The following is a 22,274-nucleotide window of genomic DNA, read 5'->3' on the forward strand; positions in this document are numbered from 1 at the left end:
AACCTTGCTGGGAACCATCAGGCCAGGCGTTTTCACTCTAAAAAGCCTGAAACAAACAAACAAACAAACAAACAAACAAGGGCCACTGCTCATTCAGTGTTAATAACATAGTAAAGCATGTGCTGTAAATGGAATGTATTGGCACTATATAGCCACCATTACAGATTAGTATTCAGTTATACTTAAAACAATTGACTGCAGGTCATGAACTCATGAAAAATATATTTGAGATCATGCACAAGAGTGCTGAGGGGTTATTTTGCCCCTGTACAACTGGACATATTTTTAAAGCCAGTCAAGTTTCTCACCCTTGGCCTTGAGAAAGAACCCAGGTTCAAGACATTTCAGTTTTGGTTTCAGGTTTCAGATCTGCAAGATACTATGTTTTTAATTGAATGAAATTAAATGAAATTCAGCATTTCCACATTCTGAAGCCTGATTTCAACTATGCTGGCGAACGGAAGAAGCACATCTTTCAACTTTTTTTAAAAAAAAAAAAAGGAATTTATTTAGCTACTAAACATTAAATTTGCAGTTTTTTACAATATGAACATGAGATAAAATCTTTAATAAAACATACAAATTCTAATATATTTGGTAAATTCTCAATGACATTCACTTTAATTCAAATTACATGAATAGAAAAGTTGGCATAGTACATAATACTAGTATACAGTTGACATGTTATATATAAATTTTCAAAAATGAAAATGCATACTTAAGCTATGTATTTGCTTCACACAACCAAAATAAAATACATTAAAAAAAAGGAAAAAGTAGGTTTATCATTTTCCTATCTGGAATAACACTGTCTATAAAAACAGAAGTGGAAGAATTTATTCATAAGTATCGCCAGTGTATTTTTATTTTTATTGGGCGCCAGTTTAGCTCAGCGCGTTGTGCAGATGCCCACATGTCATATGGCCGAGAAGGGCCGGCCCAGGTTTTAGTCTGACCCGCGGTCCTTTGCCTCATGTCTTCCCCCTTCTCTCTCTGCTCCTGCTTTCCTGTCGTTTTTCCACTGATCTATCTACTAAAGCTGAAAGTAACAAAGAATTTTTATCACTAACATTTGCAAATACAGCCACCATAATAGCACATTTTAAATTAACTACTAAATATAAAGCCATACAAATAACATTATTGACATCTAGTACTAGTAGCTCCCTTAAAATAACATCTCTCCTTCTATCAGGATTTGGAAAGTGGTCACAATGAACAACAGGTGCAAAACTTTGGCTTATTGTGCAGAACAAATTTTGATTTTGCTAGTTTGGTTTCTGTGGTGTGCTTATATATACACACTTGAACAAAATATCCTTCAAAGCTTTCATTAACATCTGTACTTCTAATAATAGTATTTGCTTATATACATTTTCTCTGAATGGTTGTCATGCTGTACAGGCCTTAATGACAGCCTTCATCCTTACTGAATTCAACTTTGTTTAAAGTCACTATTGAGACTCCTGAACTGGGAAACTCAGAGGGTCGTCCGTACTTGTAGACATCATTGTAAAGGCGGTACAAATGTCCTTTGTTTCTTCTTTTTGAAACATTTCCTTCTTTCCTTCTAAATTCCAGCCTTTATCCTTGGTAAACTTGTAAACACACCCAAAGAGATCAGGAAATAACACCAATACGTCAATGTGAGGAAAATTCTTGAGCCTGTGAACAAGGAAAGTTTTATTAATGAGTAGTAACAAGAGAAGTAAGCTTCCAAATCTGTCATAGTATCAGAAATATTTGTGATTTGTTCATATAGTTACAAGAAATTAACATATATACACATATAAATATGTGTGTTCATGAATTACATCACTTTTCATTTAGTTTAACTTACTCATGCTCATTGAAATTGCGTATAAAGCGCAGTAATCCCAGTGTGGTTTCAGGGTACGGCTTTCTGCCATCCATCTTCTGAACCAGCTCTTGGGGAAACTGTAACAACAAAACATGGTGGTCATGAACTGGACTTTAGGAATACATAAGTTTGACCTCTCATCTGTAAGTCACCTTATTTTTCCACAGTTTGAAGGATCCATTAGCATATGCTTCTAGTGAACCAATCAGCTTTTCATCAGCCTTTCGACAGTTTGCCACCTCCTCCCTGTTGCCAGTCTTCCTCAAATATTCAAACTGCCTGGAAATAAAGTTGACATTATGCTTTATAAGTAACAACATAAAACTAAGAGGAAAATCTTGAATAATAACAGGAGCAGCAAAAAAGAGTCATGCTTAAAAAGACAAGAACAGAAGTATGGGAAAATAATTTAGTAATTGCTGCCAATGTTAACATGCCTTTCTGAGTACAAGACAGTTTGACCTCATTTTCCCAACATATGTATTAAGCCTAGCAATAGACTGAAAACTTTCCCCCCATGCCTGGGAAAATGATTGAAAATCCTTCACAGTTTAGGCTCTCATGAGCAAATCTATTCTTGCTTTACTAAAGTTAAACTAGAAATCACAGATTCTGTTACAGCATGACTTCCTTACTCTCCTAACATGAACATCTTTATTCCTGTTTTACAGTGTCAAACCAGGAATCGTACATCGTGTTCCAGTAATCAGGAAAAATTATTTATTACTCAGCATGACTTCCTTACTTTTCAGAAGTCCAGAAGAAGGGATGGTCCAAGCATTCTTCTACTGTGGGTCTGTCCTTTGGCTCTTTGTTGATCATCCACTCGATGAGATTCTTTGCCACCTCATCTTGAATGTGATCCGAACTGTACTTCCCATGGTAAATGTTGTACTCGCATTCATAGGATATGCCAAATGGATGGTGGCCTCCAGAGAGGATATAATAGATCAGCATCCCAGCCACCTTAGCAGTAACACATCAGTTTAGGTATTTTTACCAAGACATCTTTCAGTTAATCAAGTTTTTATGGATCTGTATTACCTGGATGTCAGTGCTTGACTTGTATGATATGACAGATTCTTCTGCTTCTTTTGCTAAAGTCTCTCGGGCCATCCAGCATCTGGTTCCTGCACTGCGTGTACGTAAAGTTGTTTGGCCTTTGAGTAAGCGTCTGCTTATGCCAAAATCAGCTAATCTTGCCCTCCCAGTAACATCTGCAGGAGGCATAGCATACAAAAACCCATGAAACTAAATCATTAATTTATATTTACCTGACACATGTTTATTTTTTGTTTTTCCCTTAATTTCAAACGTGTCTTACCAATCAAAACGTTCTGGGGTTTGAGATCTCGGTGAAGAATTTTAGGATTTCCACAGTGAAGCACCTTTAGACTTTCAAGAACTTGTTTCACAAGTTTCTTTAACATCACTGGGTCATGGTCATTGTTCCTGATATATTCTTCCAGGGTGTATTCACAAAGTTGCAGACAAAGATATCCAAAGTTCTCGTCCTCTGCAGCATCAACATATCGTACGATATAAGGATGATCGAGTTCAGGGAGTCGTAGGATTCCTTCTTCATTCTTTAGCACTTCATAGTTGCTTTTAGACATTCTCTTAATGGCAACTTCTGTGCCGTCCTCTCTCAGCCCCAAGAAGACTTCAGTACCATCACTTCCCTTCGCTATTCTGAATTCTGCATCATTCACATAAATAATGCTTCTGATTCTGGATATTTTACTTTCGTCTGTGCAAACAAGTTTCTTCACTTTGTCATTCCACCTGTTGCTGATTTGAAGCCAGTTTTGTTTGTTTTTTGATTTTTCGATGGTGTTGTATTCAAAAGGTTTTACATTTAACGTTGATTCTACAACTGGAAACTTTGATGTTGGATCAGTTGCTGCAGTGGAAACTTCATCATTTAGGTCTTCTTGCTTTTCCTTCTTTTCAATCTTTCTCTTTTTCCTGACTAAAGGTGAGGCTGTATTTCCCTCACATTCTGAGTACGGATTCCTTAAATAGTTGTTTAGACTTCTCAGCACCTCCTTCAGCTTTTTATTAATTTCCATTTTTACAGATGTAAGTATGTTCTTGGGCACTGAAGTTATGCCCACTGATGTAAAAATATTAGATGTCTGTTCAACTGACAGCAGGTTTCCAAATATACCGTACGTGTAGACCCTGATGTTAGGAGAGTACCCATTTACAAAAGGGGCAACTGTTCTGCATAATTCCTCTAAAAAGTCTAAGTCCCAGTCCTTTGTGCCTTTTGTTTTCTGTGTTATTACATACAGTGTCTGTAGCACTGCTTCACAAACACCACTGTCTTGGGAGTCAAGCTGTTTCAGCAGTTGTGGGACTATAGCCAATGCATGCTCATTTGTTATTTCATCCATTGTGCAGAAAACTGCATTTAAACGTTCAACTGCCAGCTTTACTTTTGGCTCAGGGATGTTTGGAAAGCGACTAGCTGCACCTGCAATATAAGTATTCACATTTCCAGTTTCCGTTAGCCATTTAATACACGCCTGACAGTATTTTTCCCCTTTGTTCCAAAGAAAGAGGGATTCAATCATGGTCAGATGAGATCTAGGATCCTCTAACAACACTTCATCGTTGAACATTTTAAACACTTCTTCAGGTGTTTTTTCAAAAACTGCAATTTCCATTTCCAAAAAAGGTCTGATTTGGGAACATACTTTATCTCCATCTCTCACTGAAAAGTGATTAATCATCTGAGATATTTTTTTATTGTTAATAAGCGCATCAGAATCATGGTCATGCATGGGCAGCAGTGACACAGTAGCACCAGCAGAGATGAGTCTTTTCATGATCTCCTCCTTGTTTCCAATGGCTGCAACTTGAAATGGTGTGTGTATGTGCCCTTTCAGAGGACTCAGGAGTCTACAACTCCATCCATCTGGATTAGCTTTTGCCTTAAGCAATAGATCTACAAAATCAGGTGGTGCACTGGACAGTGAGACATAATGCAAAGGTGTCCAGTGGCGTTGAGAAGGTTCATTTGGTTCTGCACCCTGATCCAAAAGGTAAGAACAGATACCTCTGTTGTGATTTACAACAGCAGCAATCAATGGAGTTATATAATCACTACACTCTCTACAGGGGTAAACTCTATTAACATTATTGGTTTCTAGTAATTTACTGAGCTCTTTGAGGTCATTATTAGTTATGCACTGGATTATAGGATGTGTTTCTGTTGGTGTGAATACTGCCAGATGTTGCTGAGAGATGATATTCATGTTTTTCCTTCAGATTACCTGTGAAAGAAAAATCACAGAAATTAGTCGAGTTATGCTGGTTCAAATTTAATCTTCAGAAAAGCTAAATGAAAATCAATAAAACTGGAGTTTAAAGAATATGAACAGTTTGTAAAAATTTTCAGTAGTGAAAAATTCTATTTCGACTACCACACTGGAAGATTCATGCATAAAATAATATTTACTTGCAAACACTGACACACTTTGTTATATTTCATCAATTTTATTACTTTTACTTTGTTATAACTACTCATAAACTTATCCTTGTAGGTAAGAATTTTGTAATCACAAAATAAGGAAAACGCTACTTTCATTTTACTTTCAAACTGAATTGAGCAAATATGTAAAATATCAACATTTCAACATTTTATATCTACAAAGGTAAAATTAACAGCAATCATTGTATACTGTATATTCAAACTTTGAATCATAAAATCAGAGATGGTGGAGCACAAAATATTCTAAACATTATAATGATTTCAGACTAGAGTGAATCAAGTCTTGAAAATTAAAAATTGGCACATATTTCACTACATTATTTTCTGAGTACCATCTGTAAACCCCAGTATTTTATTATGTGGACAGGATCATCACTAGTTGTCTCCTGCAATTTGAGGTTTTTATTAATATATACTCAAATATGGGACTTTGCAGGAATGCCAGACTTCTTCCCTCCATATTATAATTAGGGAAAACTTAGATTTTTAGAATATTCTTTTTGATGTATGTGTCCCAAATTACAGATCCGGGTTTATTTTTAGGCTAAGAAAGATGTGCATGCCCAAACATTGCCACAAATTTCAATGTGTGAAAGAAAGGTCTGAAAGTGTGTCGACAGACCATTTTTCAAAAAAAAGGCGTCTTCAAAGGTATTTGACACATCAAGCTAATATTTCAAAGCAATCATAAATGTTCCCATTTTCTGTTATGGAAATGTTATTAAGAAAACCTACAGACAACAATGAACAGTAGGCTAACACCGTTTAATGAACACAAGTATGCTTGGGAGAGAGACGCCATCGCGGGGTTGACAGCAGCAGGGCCGTGCAGAGAGGTTTAAAGGGGCGGGTGCTCAGTTAAAAAGGGGCAAATTGAACCAGGCTGAATAACAACAACACACATTCATCAAGAATCTAATATGGGCAACAATGTAAAGCAAACGTAGCCGATCTTTTACCTGATGGGTACAATGTTGCTGTTGAGGTGTTTCTGCTGCTCCTGCTGCTGATAGTGCTGGAGGGCAGGGCTGTGTTGATCTGAGACTGTAGACATTAAAAAGTCCATAGGAGAGATGGTAGCTGATTAAACAAGTATCATGAGATAATAACAAAATGCAAAGATTGGTGACAGCGCTTGGAACCATAAGGCAACAAAAACTGTCAGAAATAATTTAGGCTCTGCCTGTGAATCACTCTTTGCTTCTCTTCTTCCTTCCATCCCATAATTTCATCTATCACTCTCCACTTGCTGTCTATGTGAGAACAAGGCACAACTTGTTATTGCAATAAACTATAATCTAATTATCCACACCTAACAACTCTTGCACTTAATCTATAATAAAATGATGACAGAAAAATGTTATAGCACTGCCTTTAGTAGCCTCACACAGCTCTACTGTTTCCTCCTCATGTCCTTACCAGCCATGTCTGGACAATGTTATATCATGAGTAATAATTTAAAAAATCCATCTACATAAAACACACACATGCACGCGCACACAGTGACATTTTAGACCTTCTTCAGAATACTGTATATACTATGGGCATCATGGTGCTGATCCAGAATCCTTACATTATTATTCATTACTAGAGCTACAATAATAAAGCAATGAGGAGGGGGAAGTAATAAATATGAAATAATGTCATTATGATGATTCCATTTGTTTCACTATCCACTCTGTGCAGGGGCAAAGCTTATTACATTTTTAAACTGTAGAGATACAATAATTTTACTGCTGTAAAATCCAAATTTTGTCATATTTAAAATATAAATCTAATATAATCTGCTTCTTAATGTGTGTTCTTTAAAATACAGCGTGTGTTTTTTAAAATATTATAATAATGCATAATTATGTGGACATGCATATTAGATCGTTTTTTAGTGAAATATAATCCCTCCAGAAAGGCAGGAAAAGCCCGGAAACTTACTTTAAAACTAAATATGTTTCTAAATACTTTAAAACTAAATATGTTCCCTAAAACGGTGACAGAGCTACAGACCCATGACAGCCTTACACAGGTAGCCAGCAGCTATGACCAGCACTACTTGTGCAGTTAATAAAAGGACAGGTAATGTTTGTTGCGCTGTTGCACACACAGCACGCTCGTTTGTTTCAGTTCGTCAGTTGCAACAAGACAGCTTACCAACGTGTACGTAATAAGCTAATACTCCTGTACGCTGTACACCTACTTACTGGTTTTGTGGCATCAGTCTGTGTCTCTGAGTTAATTTGTGTTTCTCCTACAGCTCCGGACAGGTGTTGTGCCAAACAGTGATTGTCTGCCAGAAACTGATTGCCGTCCGCGGGAGCGCGCGCAGCTGCTTAAAGCTGCAGCGCCCGGATTACTTGCGTTGCCAGCTACTTCCGTGCAACTGATATAACGTGGGGGGAAAAAACCCAAACACATTTATGCCTTTGTTATTAGGCAAAGGTATGCATTTATGGAGCTTTAACGTTTCTTGTAACCGAATTATGACGCTTATCAGAAGGTTGCTTTCAGTGTTTAGCGCAGTCACGAATGACTACACGCATCACGATGGAATAATTAATGCCTACAGGTTTAGTATGTCTACTCTCGTTGTTCATATTTGTTATAAGACTGTCGAATAGTAGTTAAAACAATAAAGACCTATTGTGCCAGTATCACCATGACTCTTTCTTGTTTGTTCAGAATAACGACTGAGAACATGGCATTTTAGCGCTACCAAAAAGTGATTGTGGCCTATATCTTGTCACTGAAACAATATTTCGGCTTCAAACTTGTTGGATATATTCCAGAAGGGTTACATGTGATATATTATATCCCCAAAACTCTCCAAGAACTGCTGAATAACTTGTACAGGAACAATAAAACTGACAATATGCCATTTTCAAGCTGCCAAAAAGTGATTGTGGCCTATAACTTGTCACTGAAACAATATTTCTGCTTCAAACTTCGCGGATGTCATTTAGAAGGGTCATATGTCAAATATTACATCTCAAACAGTCCCTTAGAACTGCTGGATAACCTGTAAAGGAACATTAACATTGATAATATGCAATTTCAGCCTGCCAAAAAGTGATTGTGGCCTATATCTTGTCACTGAAACAATGTTTCTGCTTCAAACTTGGTGGATGTCATTCAGAAGGGTCCTATGTGACATATTATATCTCAAACACTCTCCAAGAACTGCTGAAACACTTTTAAAATAACATTAATACCGATAATATGTCATTTTCAACCTGCCAAAAAGAAATAACTTACCGTGCCAAAGATGAGCAATTCCAACGCGGCATCTGAGCAATATCTTCCTGCTTCTCGAAGCGGTTCTTCCTCTTTTACGGGTCTTCCGGTTTCAGCAATGCAATGAAGTCTGTACTTGCTGTGACGTTTTTGGAGAGATTGCTACTCTTGAATGTTTTTGGGGTGGGGAGCTATCAGGTCTCTCGGTTTAATAAAAACATACAAAAAATAACTTTCGATAAAAAACATATATTATCAAAGAAAATCACGGTATCAGCTTTCAGATTGAGATAGATGTGGTTTATGAAAAAAACCAACAATCACTAGGTATGGCTGTAAAAGAAAAAAAAAAATCAGTCTCAGTGTTTCATGTTGAACGATGTAAAATGCATCAGGACTGCAGAAGGAGCTGTAATGGAGGATGCACAGGTGTGTCCTTGTATTAGGTTGGCTGTAGCTTGGATTGTAATGGCTACCACGCAGAGCTCTTTCTTCATTTTCTTTTTTGTCTCTTGCTGTTCCGAGGAGATCAGCATGCCATGGTGTCTGACCTTACCCAATGCTGTTACTACTGTTAGTGTATCAGCAGTCGTTGCAATTCTCTCACGGTGAGGGAGAAACTGCAACCTTCTTGCCCGAGTCTCTGAGTTTGGCAATTTAATCAGACTCCCCTTAATCTGAATTTGGTATTAGGTTAGGAAGACTAATTGGGGCAGTCAGCTTCTACTCACCAATTCAACCAAAACAGAGATAAGTAGAATATCTTAAAAAATAAATCAAGACAAAATAAAATGAGGATTTACAATATTACCAAAGCATCCTCGTGATACTGTTTACATGACACAAATAGACTTGAAATTTCAAAATGAAATGTAGTAGGCAAAGTGTCTGTGTTTTTTTCTTTAAAGTATAAACATAATATATAATATTATTATGTTATAATATATAATAATCACAACCCTGAAATAGACAAAAAAGTGTGATACCTTAAGGAACTGGGAAAAATTCAAAGTACTCTACAAAACATTCATTAAACTAAAAAGATCACCAGAGGAAGCTAAAGTACTGACCATTAAAAACATGGTGGCTCTCGAAAAATATCAATGAGCAAAATGATCTGGACTATAAACAACGTAACAAACAACCACACACTCATGATGCACACTCAAAGAATAAACTCAGCTACATCTGGAATAAACAGTTGCATCAGTCAGACAGTTGCAGAATATGATCAACTAGAACAGAAAACATTTAACTATATGGATCACAATACACAGGACTTGGAATATGAAAGATCCATTTATTAACACAATGTACTGTATGAACCTGCTCCCGAGAATTACTAGACCTACCACACTCAAAAAAATGAATGAGGTGGATTGTTCAGTGTATATTAATTATTTATTTTCATTTTACTTAAAATATATGTTTTTGTTAAGTTAACATATGTTTTTCTAATCAAGTCTACGTAATTGTGTCTATTATTCAACGTACATAATACTAATGTGTTACTTGATCGCATAACATTTAAGTTAAGTCAATTAGGATCGATATACCTTGTATATCCACAAGGTGGCAGTAATGCAAAAACAGTTGTAATGAAACCGCGCAGAACAAGAAGGTTTCACGGCTTGTGCCTGCTCATGCGCAAGACTTCAAATTTAACTGAAAAAGGCTGTTTTGGCGCCAAACTACTGTTTCTTTGAGAGGTAAGACCACTTTTTTTCTTTGACTATGTTGTGTAGTATCTATATGTCCAGCATGGTTATATTTTGCGTTTGTCTTACAAGACATGTTATATCGTTTGCGTGTGCTTGTTTTACATTAGTTTTACTGGGTCCTGGACATGCTTATTTTGTGGACTGTGTAAGAAACATTTTTATTGTTTTTTGTTTTATTAAGGGATTAGCTACAGGGGTTCATGGGGTTATTCTTTCAAGGGGTTATTTTTCCATTTGCTTTCTTGGGATTCCTTTTCTGTAATCCGAGAGTCGGAAATATCGAATAGGATAGCAAGGATAGCATAAAGTGACATTTAAAATCCAAAAAGTCAAGGGCGAAAGCCACTGTGACACCATTGTTCTGCTCTATCAGTAATCTGTATTATGTAAAAATGGTCTGTAAATACAGCATGTTTCCTAGCGGAGTTATACATATCAATGTAGTTATAAATTACAGTTTGTGAAAGTACACACTTAATTTTTTTAATAAAATTATTCAAGACATATGAGTGGACAGACAATGGAGGTCGACAGACCTGGTGATAATTGCTTCTATAGAAAGTTAGCACATGGCAGTGTCAATCTCTTGCTTTTCTTCTGAGTAGTATTTTATTTAGTTGTAATTCAAACAATAATTTGCTTCTTGAAATTAAGTAATGAATTTCTTGTTTTACTTTATAAATCTCAGATCCTGCCTTTACCTGCTCCCTCCTATACTGATGTGGTGTATGTGGTATTGCTGAGCTTGTATGTGGTATGTGAACTGTTATACTTTTAAAAACAAAACTGTTTTATAAGTTAAGTTTTATTTTGGGACCCATCCCATGCCCCTGTTATTTCTTCTCCACATCTGAACCATGGTAAAGGTTGCAGTTCAAGGGCCTGAGGCATGAAATTCTTTTCAGATCAGCTGTGATCAATATTTTTTGGAACTTGATAAATAACAATAAAAGCTGTAATGGCTCCATTAGCATTTTGTGTAAATGTTTGTGTTAAAATTATAGCTTTAATGAGGTCTTACTACATTAGTTTTAGTTTGTATATGTGTACATATAGTATGTATATTTACAGTACAGTATGTTGTGTTTGTTGACATATTTTCAGGTGGAAGCAGAATATGTGAGGATTACTACTGCTGCACATGTTCCAAGGCTTTTTACACAACTTGACCAATACACTGACCAGCTCATAAAAGTCTTAAAGAAAAAAGGAGGCGTTGCAGGGAAGAAAATTAGACAAACTTTGGCCCCAGCCACACAGGTGCGTTATTCTGTTGGTAGCAAAATATTATGGCTAATAAGATCATTTTCAAATTTAAACAGCTAGTGTATGGTAGCTGCACAGTGCACTTACATTTATATTAAGCAAGACAAAGTTTGGTACTCAAAACGTTGGAAAATTTAAATTACCTAAACATATGTAAAATCTGATCCCTTGATTTAGGTTAAACCAGAAGTGAATGTTTTTATGTTATGTTTTGAATGCAAAAAAGATGATGTATTAGTTTGTCTTTACCTCCATTATGGACATATATAATGTGGTGGAAACCCTGCCCAACAGGTTAACTATTCATGTCCATGTGATGATTAGTTGGTCTTGTGTACATGTCTATCTGTGCAGTGGATATGTCATTCATTTTGCGTATAATGTGAGTTTCTGTCATCCTAAAGTATATCTGTTTTCTCTTCCTGTATCTCTGCCACTCTCTACAGAAGGAAAGTATTGAAAAGGGGAGGGAGTGTGTCCTCAGGGCACTACCTTTTTACCTGAATGAAGACCCAAGCATCCTCTTCAAAGAATAATTGGTTGGTAATTTTAGTTTAGTTTTTTATCTGTATTAAACCAAATTTTGAATAACTAATGTTGTTGCATGTTGTTGTTGTTGTAATTTGCATGGAACCTGTTTAAATGTTTTGGGAAATCTTCTTGTATACCCAAACTATTTATATTTATCGTTGAATCTGTAGTCTGAAATAGTGGCACACTGGGGTGCATGTTCCTAATATTGTGTTTACGTCATTAAAGGGTAGCTTTGGCCCTTTTTCTTTCTTTTTTTAAAACTGGATGCCATTTTTCTATGTTTTTGTGTCTAAGCTACAGCTGTTCAGAGGGAGCTGGAACAAATTACCCTTGCTATCTTTACCATCGAAAGAGCTGATGCCAGCACTCCTCCAGCCGATGTGGGTATAACCATCTAGTGTGTCCTGCATGACCTGGAAGACCTGGCCTCTGCATGTGCACTCTTAATGGGTGGGATATATGCACTGAATCTCAGTTAACCTCAAGACTGAAAGCTTTCTTTGAAGTACTTCAGAAGCTCTTCCTTCATCTGTATGTCAGCATACTCTTGACCAAGGTACAGTTGCTCAAGAATACACTGAATGAATAAGCCAACCTTTAATTTGGATGATGAATGTTCTGTCAGATGGACAGAAGTTTTTCGGAGGCTGAATGGGAATAAAATGGTAATTTGTAAATGACAGATAACGGGAAAATTACATTTAAGAGAAATTTAGAACATTTTGAAAAGTTTGTAAACTACTACAATTTGAGAGATTTTACTGTTGTGGGGGGCTAGTAAGAGACAATCAAAAGTATTGAGATTTAAAGGATTTAATTGAGAGATGATACTGCACCAGAAATGTTGAAGGGTGGTGTGTATATTAGCGTTCAAGGCATATTGTTATGAGGTGGAAATATGTTCATATTCAGTTTGTGTTACATTGTGTGCATTGTAAAGGTAATTGCAATACATACTAAAAATAAGGGTAAGTTAGGAGGTTGATCTGATATCCTCGTGTTGGTGTTGTTCCCAGATCATCATACTAAATGTTGTTCCAGGATCAACATTGCAAGTGACCAATCAGAATGTTGTGACGTCATACTTTTGCGACTTCGGGAAAAACCGGCGTAAAACAAAAAACTGTACTTAAGCTGCGTGAAACCGCCTCTGTCCGCCGATCAACGGACCCTAACCCTAACCGTAACCCTTTAATAAACAGTAAGCAGAATTGATATTGTCCTTGCAACATTGGAATTTCATAAATGCACGAATGGCTTGGCGCGCAAAAGAATAACGTCACAACAATGTGACAACATTTTCATGATGGTCTGGGAACAACACCAACACGAGGATATCAGATCATCCAAGTTGGGAATGCAGGATGAATGTATATTTTGTGGACTTTTAAAGACGAACAATTGTTTCCATGTTAAAATGTTTACATCTGAAGTTTTTTGCCCAAACACTGGTAAAATAAATGTTGACAGTGGCGAGTGTTAAATGGTTACTGCTGTGCTGTTGCAAAAAAACTGAACGCTGACAAGCTGTTTTATTGTTAGACCATAATGTTGGCATGTTTTGTTAAAGTTTTATTTGGGATGGTGATGTAATTTTCTTTGATTGCTAATATCAGTGGACTATTTATTATTATTATGATTATTATGATTATTATTATTGTTGTTGTTGTTGTTGTTGTTACATAAATTTTTTTTAAATTGTGGCTGTTGAGGTGGACACTTCACTTTGCATTGTTAAAGGAAAGCACTTCATTGGCATTGTGTTACTGGACTGACCCTAAGCAATCATTGCAAATAGCAACTTTGCTATCCATTTTAGACACTAAAAGAAAAAAACACTCACAGACCTTACTAGCATCACATGTGCATAACTCAAGTGTCATCTTATCAATGTGTTATGTGATCTTCAATGCGTTTTTTTTTTTCTCTCTTCTATTTCTGGTAGATACAGACATTTAATTTAAAGTCTTGATGTTGCATCTGTCTACATACTGTTAATTACTAACCCTAATGAGCTGTTGTGTTTTATTTTGGACTGGGTTTACACAAATGCTCACTGAATGTGTTGGCAATAAAAGAAATTTTAAAAAATAAGTTGGATGTACTTAATTCATTTGTGTGGAACCTGTTGACAAAATAGATTTATGTAAAACTAATTAATAAAGCACAAGGTGGCTGAAAATATAATATTTGAATTAATCTAACTTAAATTTAACATTTTACTGCCACAAATAAGAAATGTGTTGAAGTAACTAATCTAAACTATCTAACCTGAAAATATATCATCTTTGTTCATACAACATAACTTGATTTAGTTAGTCTTAAATATGTCTTGTTAATCTTAAGTAGTTTTTTTAAATTAGATGGACTAAAGATTTTTGCTTTAAACTAACATAATTCAATTTCGTGGAACCTGTTGACAAAATAATTTTAATTAAAGCCAACGTTTCATTTTTTTGAGTGCAGGATCACATCACATTGTGGAATTCTCATAGACAACATTTTTACAAATGACACAGAATTGTGAAGTACACACTTATTTAATAAATTAAATAAGTGTGTACTTCTTCCCACTCCTTTTCGATATGTAAATGAATCAGAACAGGACAGAAATTTTAAAGACAAAACGGACTCCTTAATATCAGCAAACAAACAAACACTATAATACAATTAATCATGGTTAAAATTGTTTTTAAAAAGTGCTGTTATTAATATTTATTAAAAATAAAGTTCCTACTACTACAAACTCCCTGAAAATAATATATCTCATCCTACCAGCATTTGGAAAATGATTACTATAAACACATGCAAAACTTTTCAAACAACTATTCAAACAGAACAAAGTCCCTTAATGCTTTCAATAACTTGTCTACTGCTACGAATTGCTTGTGTCTTTTGTTTCCCGTCGGACTGCTTGTTAGACTCTATCAGTAATGGAAAGAGCAGAGGGGTGTGGTATTTCATCACAGCCAGAGGGAGGCACTGTGGAACCATCAAACTACAGACCCCAGTGCTGATAAGGCAAGAGTTGGGGAATGGCTGCAGTCACAGCATTGTAAGATGTTGAAGGAATAGAAATACTTAACTAAAAACGATAAATCCAAATAGATTAAATCACAGTACTGGTTTTTTTTTTCACTTTTATGAATGCTAGCTATATTTTCAGGAGAATAGAAGTAGTACTTGTGTAACGGAAGTGCCTGAGATGACTGAGAGCCCATGTTTAAGAGGTGACTGAGAAATGTTACTAATTTAAGAAAACTATGAAGGAGTTGATATTCAACAGGTCATAAAGTCAAGAGGTGGAATGACTATCCTGAGCTGAATCAACAGGTGGAAAAGAAGAAATAATTTCAATGGAGGTAACATAAAAACACTGACACTAGATCTGAGAGAAATAGAGAGAAAATGTGGAAAAAAGATTAGTATATAAAATACAATGTTAAACAAAGCAATTATCCCCTTAAAATGAGATAAATACCATGCATAATCTCTAAAAGTTGATTCTGTTCATCTGGACGTAGCGTTTTGTGGGAGAAAGGTTTCGTCACTCATCCAAGTGACTTCTTCAGTCTCAGCTGACTGCAGGTTTCCCCAATCCTATAAACAGTACATTTGCATAATGACTGAAACCAGCCCACTGAGGAACAATGGGCTGGGAGGTCAGTTCCTTAATCTTAATTATGCAAATTCTCATGACCGTTGATCAACAACCACTGACCAAAACCCACTGATCAAAACCCACTGATCAAAGACCACTGATCAATGGCCATGAGTACCATTCACAGAGAATCTGTACACATCTTGAACATGATCCAAACTGTACATATTAAATGTTGGACTCTCATTCAAATGATTTTGACAATGAAGCACCTTTAGACTTTCAAGAATCTGTTTGACAAGTTTCTTTAACACCAGTGTGTCATGGTTTTTATTATTGATATATTCTTCCAGAGTGTATTCATAAAGTTGCAGACAAAGATATCTCGTCCCTGAAAATCAACATATTTTATGATATAAGGACGATGGAGTTCAGGGAGTCGTGGGATTTCTTCTTCTTTCTTCAGCACTTCGTAGTTGCTTTAGACATTGGCCATTTCTCAGTTCTTAAGTACACGAGTCCGTACTCATATTCTCGCTTCTTTGCGACTTCGTAGTTCACATGGCATTCTGGAGAAATGCGAGAAGGTAGCGCGATTTGTGTACAATTGGAACACCAGTGTAATTGATGATGTTACAGGTCAGCCTAACATGACCAGGCTGGCTCAGCCTGCTCAAATATCAATAAACAATACAATAAAATTATATATAAACATTACTGTGTGTGTTTTTCTTGAAAAATAATGCATGAAAAATATTTCATAAATTACTTTATCTGTATAGATATTTTATATTATATAGCTAGCAGACCCCATCAATGAAGAGCCCACTGGTGTCAAAACAACGTTGAGGTCATGCGTCTATTAATGAACGTCCAGGTGTATGAAAGCTAAGAGACCGAGGCTCGTTTCCATATGGACACCGGGAAACATCTATAAAACCGATCAGTGTCTGCAGCTGTTTACGGTCTCTCCCCCTCACTTACCTCGCTGACTAGCCCCTGCCAGTCACTCTCACTTTTAGCACTTTTTGGAGAAAAGTGAGCAAAACGCTTAAATAATATAAATTATATGGGGAAAATGCACTATTTACTTTATCTCTATAGACCATGTACAGTTTGTAAACAGTGGTGACAAAGGCAATATAAGGGTCTGTAGTGGTCATTTCCAGAGGAGGATATGTGATGTGCATAATTTGTAAGCAACTAAGCGTTATAAAAGTCATTTCCAGAAGCTGTTGCTACTCCATGTAGCCTAGGCAGTTTATATAGTAAATTTAGTACAGACTAATTAAGATGTTTAGCCCTGCCCCCCCTTTAACCAACTTCATACTGATCAGCTACCCCTTGCAAATGTGAGATATCAGCTCTCATGCTATCTTATAAAGCCAGGCGCTTGTTGAGAGGCAAACTGTTATGGAAATCTTGCTGTGAACTCTCAAACCAGGCGTTTTCACTGTAAAAAGTGGAAAACAACAAACAAACAAGGGCCACTGCAAATTCAGTGTTAATAACATAGTAAAGTATACACTGTTTTTCTCTGATTCTCTGTCTTTAAAGGTAATGTATTGACATAATTTCGTCACCATTACAGGGCGGGGCCCATGGCTCAAAAACTGCAACAGTTTCATACAGGTGTTTTCAGAGAGATAGTATACATTACCTTGTAAGCGCCCCTCTTCTTTTTTATTTTTCTCTTTCTGTGGTCTTAGGAGGACTTCCACCTTTGCACTCACTGCAGCCTCAACAGTTGTTGCTTGTCAGCAAGCAATCATTCATGAATATGCAATTTCAAATACACATGACAGTCTTAAGCAGACATATCTGAACAACACCAGTGTCTGTATCCTGTGCGTGTGTAGGTGCATGTGTGTATGTGTTTCCGGCCATACTATACATAGACATTCGACCTTTCAATGAACTTAAACTGTGTGTTTGAGGTATGCAGAAAAGCAAAAGTAAGCGTCTTGCTAAACTATAAAAACAGGAACTTGCAATAGGTCATATCTCAAATGCACATTTGAAGGTGGGAAGTCTTGCACCTCTAAGAAACAGAACAATCTAGTTCCTAAAGCTATAATGGAAATTATAATGTCGAGGCTGCTTCCTCTCATCTCATGGTGCACAAGTGCACACAGAATCTAATCAGACCTAATAAGAATGTGATTTTTATCAGCATACAAATGATTAAATATTTCTAAGCATAAATTATTATATGTTCCTAAGCACAAATGACAATTTAAAAAAAATTCAATTCTCAATGTAACCACAGTGAATGGATTTATCTGGATTTGCTTTTTTGCTCCATAAACTGTATTTATCTTAGTTTAAGTTGTTCAGCAAATTCTATTTGACTCCTCCCCTCCTCCTGTTCTGCCCAGCAACATTTATATGATTTGTTTAACAATGAGGAAGTTGTCCTGTATCACCGTCAACTTTGATATAAGACGACAGACACAAGGCAGAACACCGCGAAGTACAGACTGAACATGTTCCTTAAAATTATATTTATTTTGTCTACAGCAGCCTGTGTCGAGGCTGAAGGTAGGTATCATTATTTCCCCATTACTGGTTCATCTATAACTTTCATCGTGTAAGATTTATTTATGATTTATTTGTTTGTAATTTAGAGTATTTTAACACTGTGTTTTTAACTGTCTTGTCACTTGATCCTAGGAAGTCATACACTTTGTCACATCTATGGATGTTTTGACTCTAGTGATACTCAAATCTGTACAGCATTTGATGGTGATGAAATATACTATGCAGACTTTAAAAAAGATCTTCTGATTTGGGAGAGCAAAATTCCCACAAGTTTTCGTTCACCTGACGCTTACAAATATGCAGTATTATATCGAAGCATGTGCAAAAATGACATGTACAGATGGAAGCCAGACAAGTCTGTAATAAAGAAAAAAGGTCAGTGAAACTCAAACTGTTATGTTTCCTGTTCAGTTTTCACTGTTTATGCTGCAAGTTTTTTTAGATCTTTTTTTTTTAAACGAGAAAGTTGAATTTAAGCAAATCATGTGTTCATTTAATTTAGAGCCACCAGAATTCATGATCTACCCCAGAGATGAAGTGATAACAGGGGAAGATAATACCCTCATCTGCTTCATCAACCGCTTTTTTCCTCCTTCGATCAACATTAAGTGGACCAAGAATGATGTAGAAGTAACAATGGAAGACCCTTTCATCAAAACTTTGTCCAATCCTGATGGAACTGCTTATGTTTTGTCCTACCTCAACTTTGTGCCAGAGAAAGGAGACATCTACAGTTGCACTGTGGAACATGAAGCAATGGATGAGCCTCAGACCAAGTTTTGGGGTGAGAACAAAGAAGCTTCAGATATTTTAGCACATATAATACGATTTAATGTTTAGAATTCATCATTTCTTTCTGCTGTTCTCTAGAGATGGTTGAAACAGAGGAGATCAGCAATGGTCCAGCTGTCTTCTGTGGATTTGGCCTGAGTCTTGGATTGCTTGGAGTTTTCTTAGGAACCTGCTTTTTTTTTTAAAGCAGTGCACTCTGGTCCCACTGCTTGAGATGTATACTACATATTGTATAGAGCTGCATAATCCTTCATTTGTTTCCAGCAGGCATAACTTTCCTCTGTGGTTACTGACAAACATGAACTGTCTCGTATTTGCATCACCTGTGTAATGGCATTAACGGCTCATATGCTGTTAAAAATAAAACCATCGTTCTTTGGCTGATATGTCAGTGTTTCTATAATAAACCTTTCGCTTTCATACTGTGCAATAAAGCTGAACGGTGATATCAGCACTTTTCCCACAGACATTTTCAGACGTGACGCGCTGCTGCACATTTTTGGTTTGTAGCATTAGTGCAGAGCTTGAAGTCTGCATTACTGGTATTCTAGCATTGAAATATGCCTTATTAATAATCCATCACTCTAAAATCATATTAGGTGCATTATGTCAAGTAGAATGAAACCAGACTAGAAAAAAAGAATGTATCCATAAACATATTAAACACATTGTTGCTGAGACGTCTACCTGATTGCAGAGGTGGGACCAAGTCATTGTTTTGCAAGTCTCAAGTAAGTCTCAAGTCTTTATCCTCAAGTCTCAAGTCAAGTCTCAAGTAATGTCAGGCAAGTCAGAGTCGAGTCTCAAGTCACTGGTGTAAAAGTCCGAGTCAAGTCACAAGTCTGAAACTTTGAATTTCAAGTCCTTTCGAGTCTTTAAAAAAAAAACGAAAAAATAATGTTGCAGTTATGCTAAATGTAAATATTAGACCATGTAATTTTTTAATCTGTGTTTTTCTCAACACATGACAAAATAGTGATCTTAGAAAATATACACAAATTGTGAAATTGCACCTCTTTAAAATGCAGCTCAATTAAACCTAGCTCCAAGAATAATTTTCACCGACAGTTCTGAGATAAGCTGCATGTTATTCTTGGATGCGGTTGTAGGACCGGCTTTAAAATCGCATGACAAAAATATCATACACATTAAAAAAAACTGTATCACCAACGTAGCCTGGAAAACATTTGCTAGTTAGATGAAGTCAGCTATCTCATCTTAGCATATTTATATGCATATTTATAATCATACGGTTCTTGGAGTGAGTGCATACACTCATGAAGTTTAGTAACTTCCGGTCACTGCAACAAGCCCAGGTACAGTTTACCGACGGATGGATACAGGACCTTGAAATGCACCGTGTAGAAAGTAAAGACCATCGTACATATCATAAGTTTACCAGTCTCACAAATCGTCGTCATAAATACACATTCGTTAACCGTTTATTAATAGGACCTTTGAGCTCAACGGTAATTAATTAGTAGTGGAAATAATTTCTGGTACGCATCACAGAAATGTAGCAGTGACAATAATACTGTATGCTGTAATCGTACTGGGCAATTGGTGATACAAAAAACCTGTTTTATCCTGTGAATAAAAGTATATGTTTTTGTCAATGTACCATAATAACAGAAGCGAAACGCAATATTGTGTCAGGACAATTCACTATTTATGCACAATAAATAAAGGAGCATAGCGCGACCATTTCTGTTCAGCGCCAGACTTGCTTGTAACCTATATCACCAATTATGTTATGAAAATGACGTATTAACTACTAAAAGACACTGACCTTCGTGTAAATGCTTGGAGCAGACTAACCTGTGAGCTGGAGTGTTCTGGGACGTTATATTTGATCTTTGAATGGCTGCAATCTTGGAAACATGGCTCGAACAATTTCTCTTCAACGACATAATCCGATAACAACCGATCTCTTTACTCGTCGGCTTCCCGTGGCTGTCATGCGACCGGCTATTGCAGTTAATAATACAACAGCTTCTTGACATTTTTGTGTTTCTTTTTATCGCTGTGTGACTGATTTCAATTGAAAGCCTGCGTGCGCTAGTACCGCTTGCCACGAGTTCCCAGAATCCTTTGCGGTTCTACCCGTGAATGACGTCACATTTTCAATCTCTATATAATATGCATGTTAAATTTTATATTTGGGGTAAAATATCAAGTCTTTTCAAGTAAACCGGTTCAAGTCCAATTCAAGTCCCAAGTCATTGGTGTAAAAGTCCAAGTCAAGTCACAAGTCTTAGAACATTTTTTCAAGTCAAGTCTAAAGTCATAAAATTAATGACTCGAGTCTGACTCGAGTCCAAGTCATGTGACTCGAGTCCACACCTCTGCCTGATTGTAAGTCATTACACTTCATAAGTATTATTACTTACTCCACTATTATTAACAAGGATGTGAAAACTAAGTTCAAAAAAATATGTAAATAAATCGATACAAGTGAATACATTCTGGAAAATTACTAGAAATGAAAAATAGTTTGTAAGAAGTTTGTAGTTAGTTGCAGAGATTATTTGGGTGCCTTTTTTTTTTTGCAACAGAATATGAGGTTTTGTGATACAGTTCACTTTACTGAAAAGAAAACTTCAGTAATGTTTTTCACAAGAGCTGTAAGAAAAGTGAAAGCATATCGTTTTCTGCAGGCTGAATTCTGTAATCTATTTTAACCTCTAAACATTCATTTGCTGCTAGAGTCAGGTTAATATCGGTCTCTTTATATGAATTTTTCATCTATTTAGCATCTATTTAGAAAATCTAACAGAACAACAATGAGGTGAAATTTTAGCCAAAGGTCCAGAACAGCCGAAGAACGAAAGCCAGAAAACATTAGGCTGTAACATGAAGTAAAACTTGGTGAGGAAATTAACCAACTTGTCAAATCTTTATGATTTATGCAGATTTGATCTACAGTTTAAAACATTCTTCTTTATAGTCTCAACACAAAATGCTCCCACGTCTCTCTACTGTTTCTGATTGTCAAACAACAGTTTGATTGTCCACATAAGTCACTTCACCTAGTATTAGTGCACAAACAAGTGCTAGCTGAACAAAGGAGCAAAGTTGTAATTATTAGCAGTTATTGTCATAAATGTAATGGATAGAGGGAGTTTCCACTAAATGTTTCGCTGTTATATCAGCCTATCTGCTTTCATTTCCTTGTTTTGGTGAACATATAAATGCTGCAGATTAAGTCTTCTTCCTGAATCATCGTACAACACA

General features: G+C 36.2%; 2 protein-coding genes and 1 long non-coding RNA gene across 4 annotated transcripts; 2 read left to right on the top strand and 1 right to left on the bottom strand.

Moving 5' to 3' along the window:
• Positions 1–519: 519 nt before the first annotated feature.
• LOC146580370 (uncharacterized) lies at positions 520–8,688 on the bottom strand. The gene is made up of 8 exons (XM_085267112.1): positions 8,607–8,688; positions 6,320–6,404; positions 3,186–5,142; positions 2,906–3,078; positions 2,607–2,827; positions 2,014–2,140; positions 1,841–1,938; positions 520–1,665 (listed from the first exon to the last, which is right to left on the bottom strand). Exons 3-8 carry the CDS (start codon positions 5,122–5,124, stop codon positions 1,455–1,457), a joined length of 2,769 nt encoding a protein of 922 aa, XP_085123238.1. The 5' UTR covers positions 5,125–5,142; positions 6,320–6,404; positions 8,607–8,688; the 3' UTR covers positions 520–1,454.
• Positions 8,689–10,304: 1,616 nt separating this feature from the next.
• Positions 10,305–14,200, top strand: LOC146580371 (uncharacterized). The gene is made up of 4 exons (XR_014891258.1): positions 10,305–11,060; positions 11,411–11,566; positions 12,019–12,111; positions 12,401–14,200. It is a non-coding gene; the product is annotated as an uncharacterized LOC146580371 (long non-coding RNA).
• Positions 14,201–18,145: 3,945 nt separating this feature from the next.
• On the top strand, positions 18,146–19,424 carry LOC146580372 (H-2 class II histocompatibility antigen, A-Q alpha chain-like). Of its 2 annotated transcripts, XM_085269590.1 has the most exons (4): positions 18,146–18,248; positions 18,381–18,623; positions 18,751–19,032; positions 19,119–19,424. In XM_085269590.1, exons 1-4 carry the CDS (start codon positions 18,194–18,196, stop codon positions 19,223–19,225), a joined length of 687 nt encoding a protein of 228 aa, XP_085125716.1. In that variant the 5' UTR covers positions 18,146–18,193; the 3' UTR covers positions 19,226–19,424. The 2 variants fall into 2 exon arrangements, with proteins under 2 accessions (XP_085125716.1, XP_085125717.1); XM_085269591.1 differs by lacking the exon at positions 18,381–18,623.
• The last annotated feature ends 2,850 nt before the right edge of the window (positions 19,425–22,274 follow it).

The sequence above is a fragment of the Mchenga conophoros genome, linkage group LG3 (assembly GCF_057382185.1).
Source record: "Mchenga conophoros isolate Kocher_MC1m ecotype Shallow Benthic linkage group LG3, M_conophoros_male_GT1.1, whole genome shotgun sequence".
Lineage (NCBI taxonomy): Eukaryota > Metazoa > Chordata > Actinopteri > Cichliformes > Cichlidae > Mchenga > Mchenga conophoros.